The sequence below is a fragment of the Lissotriton vulgaris genome, unplaced genomic scaffold (assembly GCF_964263255.1).
Source record: "Lissotriton vulgaris unplaced genomic scaffold, aLisVul1.2 SCAFFOLD_1742, whole genome shotgun sequence".
NCBI classification, from domain to species: Eukaryota; Metazoa; Chordata; class Amphibia; order Caudata; family Salamandridae; genus Lissotriton; species Lissotriton vulgaris.
The window spans coordinates 205,583-212,793 of record NW_028249354.1 but is presented as its reverse complement, the minus strand read 5'-3'; the positions used below and the strand labels follow the sequence as shown (position 1 = coordinate 212,793).

Here is a 7,211-nt window from a genome sequence, read left to right as displayed (position 1 = left end):
GAGGTTTGATTTGTTGTCACATGTTGATGATAACGAATCGGGAGCCACTAGTCCGGATACAAGTGAGTTGTACAGATATTTTACAAGAAGATGCCTGCAAAGATCAGTAAAATAAGTATGTTTGGTTGCTCTGTGGTTAAACCTAAGAAATTACACAATTACATTTGTGAGTATTAATCACTGTCCAAGCGCTGTGGTACTTTCTAACTTGCACCTTCATGAGTAATGCTTACTTATTCAAGTTTTGTTTTAAAGTTCTGTTAATTGAAATTTCCGTACAAATAACAAAGAGAGCAAGTACAGTTACATAAGTTACCATCAGCACAGTATAGCCATTCAAAGCAAAAATGTCACCCATTACAATACCCGAATCTCTGGAAACAAGAGAGCAAAGAAGGGAGGGAGGAAAAGCAAGGGAAGCCACTTAGAGTGGGAACATGAATATTCAGCTAGTAGAGTATCCCCATTCGGCGCACCAGAGCTCTCACTAGCAGGGGCTAGGAGCTCGGTAGCATCTAACATTTTTAGCAGCCTAGGTAAAAGGAGGATTGGCCTATGGCCATGCAGGGAGCAGCCATTGGGCTCACAGCAATGCCACTCTCCACTAAAGCGGCCCGAGGGCTCACGCAGCGCTCTAAGGGGGACTAAATGTCATGAGGTGGGACATTACAGGCATTAGTTCCCAATATGCTGTGAGTTGTTCTTGACAGTAGGCCGCATCCTGGAGCCATCCAGTCCTGGACTTGCTTGGCACCAGGCACCTTCTCCAGTGCAAGGAGAAGGAGCATGGCCATTGGTTTGGATGTGTCCGAGGGAACCTCCTTTACATTCCCCAGCAGCGCGACCTTCCGCGAGCGCCCAGTCACTTGCCTAGTAAGGTCACCAAGTACCTGAAACACCTCAAGCCAATATTCCTGCACTGCTGAGCAGTGCCATGCCAGATGCATAAAGTCAGTGCTAGGGTACACACAGCATATGCACCATGCATCCTCAATTAGTTCCATAAGGAACAACTGGTTGGTTCGGAGTGCGATATAATCGATTTAAAATGCAGCAGACAGAGTTTGTAATTATGCGGTAGTGAATGAGATTGGGTGCAGCAGTATCTCCACTGGGTGACCCCAAATCTGTCTCCCATGCACTAAAAGTACTAGAAATGCAAAGCGGTACAAACTCCTGCATTCCAGCATAAAGTCCCGTTACAAGCCTGCACGGGGGTGTACTGATGCTGCCCCAGCCCCTTGTTGTGGCCAAAACAGGGCTGTAGTTAATTCAACATGTTGGGCTCATGGCAGAGTTATCTGTACTACCCCAGTGATCTGCTATACCACCCATCTTTGGAACCACTGTAGCTGCCCAGCTAAGTAATAGGCTTCCATATCCATGGCCAGAGGCGCAAGTAGAGCGATATTTCGGGAGGGGGTGGGGGGGGGGGGGGGGGGCTAAGAAACAATTTCGGGGGGGCTGAAATTTTAAGCAACTGGCTGAGTGGAGCGGCAGGGGTTCTTGGAAGGGGTAAAACAACAACTAAGCCTCATTGACATGCACATGGTCTTTTAAAGACCTGTGAAGTGCTCGGGTGCGGCTGTGATCGGGCCCGGGAACTCTCTGAGCCCGGGCTGCCACACACGACGGGGGGGGGGGGGGGGGGGGGGGCGGCTGAAGCCCTTTGATTCCAATGGGTGTTGCACGCCTGTCCATGACTACATGCCTGGTCCAGTTCTGGGAGCCGCAATTGGACAAGGCCACTCTGTCCATCGCATATACAAATAGGTGAGCAAAGTATCCAGATCTCGAAACCAGCATCTGGGTCCAATGATGGGTAACATGCTAAAGCGATAGAGGAGCCTGGGAATGCCACCATTTTTGCCACATTGCTTCTCCAGAGTCCATCAGAACTGCATATCTTCAAATCAGTTTTAACTGTCGGATTCAAGTTTTCTTCCAGCAGGCCAATTTTAGTTTGATATAACTTCACCCCTGTATACCTAATAGTTGTCGGTTCTTATGTCAGCTGTTACAGCAGCTCTGGTATGGTTTCTCCCTATCCAAGGCTGGTGAACGAGGAATGGGCTAGTTGGATCCCGGTTCACCTGTAACCATGAATAGTCGCCAGATTTTCATGGCTTTCACATGCTTATCACTTAAGAACAACAGCATGACATCAGCCTACAGGGAGATGTAATGCGTGCCATCGAGCACTGGAATGCCCTTAAACACAGCCCCCTGTCTGGCTCTACTAGCTAGGGGTTCATCGCTAGTGCAAGCAGGAGAGGTGACAGCAGGCACCCCCATCTCATGCCTCTACCACATGCAAGTTCGAAATGATAGGGCCAGTTCGAACAACGGCTGTCGTTTGCGTGTATAGTAATTGTGTCCATGTCTTAAATCATTCTCCAGCCAACTACAGATAGTTCCACCTGATAGTATCGAACGCTTTTGTATACTGGGGCATCGGGGTATCATCTGGATGAGCAAAAGTATCTACTGCTCTTCTGGTGGCCATGGCATTATTTCTCCTCTTTATGAAGCATTTCTGATCCATATGGATCAGGGTCTGCATATCAGGTAACAGCCTAGTCACTAGAACCCTACTCAATATTTTATAGTCAACATTATGCATTGACAGTGGTCTATACACTGTGATTTCCACTTTATCTCTGCCTTGTTGATGTAGAGCAACCAACAGAGCCTCCCGTGTCGAGGAGGGTAGGACACATGTTCCTTTAGCGCTCTCTAGAACATCTCTACCAAGATGGGGCACAGCTGAGTAAGACAGATGGTGTAAAATTCAACTGGCAAGCCATCTGGGTCTGAAGAGTTTTCAATGACCATCCCCTTCCCTGCTGCCCTAAACTCCCCTTCTGAAATATGTTATACATGTGTATATATATATATGAGTAAAGCAGGAAGATCCACCTCCTCCTGTAGAATGGAAGAGCTATCCAGGCCATCTGCTAACCTCATTCTGGAGTTCAGGTTCCCAGAGAATGCCTCTCTTTATGGGATTACCAACTCATGCAAATCGCCTCCCTGCCTTGTTGCACTCTTCATGACACTTAATCATATACTCTTTGTAATCATAACAGCACAGATGTTCCAGTATTCTAAAGCCTATTTTTAGGCCAGTGAACACAGTGTGTGTTTCTGGGCAACCTAAGGGCGCTTGCAAAAATAGGACTTAGGGGGAGATCTATATGTTGGCAGAAAGCACCTCATTCCGCCATAGGAGCGGAGAAAATTACCATGGTGGAATAGCCACCCGCCTCATTTCTAAATTCCCACCAAAGAGGAGATCATTTATAAAAAAAACATTGCCAGGAACCTCCATCACGGCGGTTTCTGGCAGTGCATAGTAGTGTGTGCTGCGGGCTGCCTCAGCAGGACACACCTCTGCAGCACACATGCATTTTTTTTCTTGAAAATCCCAAAATGGGATTTTATTTTTGTTAAGAAAAAATATAAAGCTCCCCTCACCATGAGTCTTCTCCCATGGCGGGGGGAGCATTATAATGTTTTTAATGTTTCTTACCACCAGATTTTGCTTGGTGAAATGGAACAGTAAAAGAGGACTACATTTTTGGGCGAGCATTGAAATCGGGCAGGTGGACCTTCATGTTAGCAATATGTATGCGGTCAACATTGTACATATATAGCAACATTAACAATTCCATATGAATACAGGTGGGGTCATTTTATGGAACTTAATAAATTTCAAGCAGTGTATGATGCCACCTTGTTGATAGTATCAAAAATTCCGAAAAACATGAATAAAGAAACAATCTAGTCTTATATATAACAACTGTAAAGAACAAAGTTTATTGAGAAGTTTTTTTCCTCTCATATATACACGTCTATAAAGGTATTTTAGCATGAGTCTTTTTTCTACAGGTTTTGCATGCAAAACGATATCTTCTTTAATAAAATTCCTGCAATGTTAACATCTTCAACAGGGGCATGCACCTCGTTCTTTCACAAAGTTACACTTTTACTTTACTGTAGAATGTGGGTCGAGCGATTCATGTGTATTATGGAAATGCGTCCTAGTTAGTTTGACATTGACATCTGATGACTTTGACATTGATGGAACCCAGTGCATCCTCCAATTTTGTATTCTCGTTTACTCTATGCTCAGTGGTTATTATTATCCAAATGCGGAACAACTGCATCATTGTAGAATTTTTCCAGCTTGGGCTCAGTCGCCTTCCAGAACTTAGCATCAAACTTAATAGGAGCAATGGTGGTCTCCTTCTCGGTGTACACCACAAAGTCAGTCTTCTTGACGCCTGTGGTTGCCATCTGTGTCTGCACCTGTGTGTAGTATGGATGGTCTTTCTTGAGAGTGTAGGAACCACCAGACGGGGTCAAGCAGAAGTTGTCATCTTTGCAGGCTTCTCTTATTGTGTGGTCTTTGTGTTTGTATGGGCACTTGACCTCCAGGAGGCCAATGGGCTTTCCTGTAGAGTTATTCTTAACAATACCATCTGGAGTGGCAGCCAGCCAGGTCTTCTTTGGGTGAATGAAGGTGCCACAGTCTTCAACTTTGATGCCTCCTCTTGAATTCCTGGACTTGAGGTGCTCATATTCCTGCACTGCCCTCTTTTCATTCTGAATTCCCCAGGACGTAGCTGGGGTCTGTATGACAGGGCTCGGACCCACAACTGCCTTGAGATAAGACTGTGGCACCTCTGAACTCTTATCATTCACAAAATGGCTATTGGCAATCTTGTGTGCTACAGAAGCTGTGATGCGGTTTTCTCGCCATTCATGCCATTTTGGGTTGGCTTGCGGACCCTGTGTTTTTGCTTTGACTACCTTCCCCAGGGTTATATTAGATGATGATGTTCTACTAGAATTGCTTTTTTGATGGGATTGGGCACTGCTAGCAGCCTTGTAAAAGGGTGCTGACATGGTGGCACTCTTAGAGTGCGTACCCTGAGCTGTGGGTTTGCCCATTGAGAAGGATGTAGTTGTGGTCTTTGCCCTTCCTGAAGCTGGGTTAGAGCTCTTGGAACCTGGTTTGGATGTTGGAGCCCTGGCAGCTTTCAAGGAGGATAATCTGTTTCCTCCTCTGGAGGCAGCACTTGTAGAGCGGCCCATTGTTCAAGGTAATTCTGAGAAAGAAAACAGACATCTAAAACTTTAGAAAAGATTACAGCAACTCGTAAAGAACAACTAATTGACATTAACAGAGAAAGGACACAGCTGTGTAATGCATAGTTCTATAAACAGCATCAGATTGTCAGAGGTTTTAAAATAGTTTTTTAAAAACATAAATTAAACAACAAGACAGCAAGGAATATTCAAGGTTTTGAACTATTTCTTATGGATTGAAGGAACCATGTACATTATTGAATACATTACTTACCGGTAATCTTCATTACCCGAAAGCTTAGTCCTCCCCATCCCAGTCCATGCTATGTGAGGGTGCCCTCCTTGTAAACACAGTTTGCAAAGACCTGTGTATATTTGTATTACTAAACCCTGCTTCTCACATCAAGAATAGCTTTTAAGGAAGCTGCATTGAGGACTAAGAGACCAACGGGGCTGTCAAGGGGGGGGGGGGGGGTCTTGGACAGTGACCGGGGGGACTAAGGGTTCAGGTATTGAAGATTACCAATAAGTAATGTTTCATTATCCGAAAACTCAGCCCCCGTCCCAGTCCATACTAGAAAAGGATAAACATAAACTAAGGTTCAATTGTTCACTGTTTACAAACGAGAATAAAACTGGGAAATTGAATTTCATGATCTCTTTTTTTCTATTGAATTGGAACACGAAAATAAGCATCCTGGGGGGGATCTATAGTCATCAATGGATCTATCTCTGATACCATTGTTATCGCCTCCTGGAGAGTTAAAACATTTTAAACGCAAGTTGGGTTACCAAACTATTTAGTCCATTCAGATCCATGACTGGTCTTCATGACCCAAATGGTTTTGGCACCTGAAAACTAACAAAATAAAAACCTTAACCTCTTTCTGGAACCCACACTTCTGATATTGCCTCAAGTGACAAGAGTGCCTTTACTCCTTTTAGAAGTTATTGCATCTTCACCACACCTTTTGGCATTGGTGCTTCCCTGAAGGTTCTTGTAGGCTGAGTATCGACAGAATATCCATGTTATATTATTGACAGAACCCATTTGTCGGTTATTTGAGGTTTATAATTGTCATAGAAAAGAGAAGTCTTTCTATAATCAATACCTCCATATAGTCAGAATTGTTGTGTTTGGCACTTGTGATCAAATTAATCCCCCCCTCCCCAACGTCAGGCTTGGCCTCGAAAAGGACGTTTTATTTGTACAGTTTGTGCCACTTTTTTGTGAGAAAAAAAATATTTTTTCGCAGCAAAAGGTGTACATGGCTGTAGCATTTTCTTCTCTTCTAGTCTTTTTGACTGAATCGTTGAGATATTTGCCAAATTATTTTGGATCTGAGAAGGGAAGCTTTTGGTTCAGCACTCTGCGCAGGCTACAGTTCCAAAACTATAGCCATAATAGCAGTAGTGGCTGGCAGGGAATGGGAGTGGAGATGTTGGATGGGGGTCGCAGGGGTGGGGTGCAGTGTAATTAATAGATAGGACAGTACTTGTGAGTTTTACATGTCCTGGTATGGGAAAACTGCTAAATTTGTTTTTTCACTGCAGCAAGGCCTATCTTTCCCATAGGTGAACATTGGAGCTCCAACATCTTACAAGTGTATCTTCCAATTGAGAGTTGATAGAAAATTGGAGTTTGGTGTCTCTGGGCTCACACTTTAAAAATACATCTTTTAGTGAAGTTGGTTTCTAAATTGCAGGTCTGAAAATGGCACTTTTAGGAAGTTGGCATTTTCTTATTTTAGCCATTCTGTGCTTCTGAATACTCGCCTAGATCAGAGTGACAGTTGGGCTCTTGTGCATTCACTCTAGACAGTCGTACTAAAGGAGCTGAGGTGTTCCCTGCATATCCTGATGGCCCATCAGCAGGCTGATCGGTCTTCCTGAGTTAGAGTGGTGGGAGGAGTTGACACTTGCACCTATATAGGGCTGTGTCTGTCCCCTCACAAAGAAGTCTCCATCCACCTGTAGCGTGTCTGCAGCCAGGGTCAGGAAGGGCAGGGTCTTATGCACTACAAAGATCTTTCTTTTGAGTTTGCCTACTTCAACGGCTGAATTGGGTATACAGTACTGCTGGACCTCTGACACCATATACTAAGAACACTTCTGGA

General features: G+C 44.5%; 1 protein-coding gene across 1 annotated transcript; it reads right to left on the bottom strand.

Moving 5' to 3' along the window:
• Positions 1–3,874: 3,874 nt before the first annotated feature.
• On the bottom strand, positions 3,875–5,100 carry LOC147663594 (uncharacterized). The gene has a single exon (XM_086950333.1). The coding sequence runs from the start codon at positions 5,098–5,100 to the stop codon at positions 4,132–4,134; it is 969 nt and encodes a 322-aa protein (XP_086806459.1). The 3' UTR covers positions 3,875–4,131.
• Positions 5,101–7,211: the final 2,111 nt, after the last annotated feature.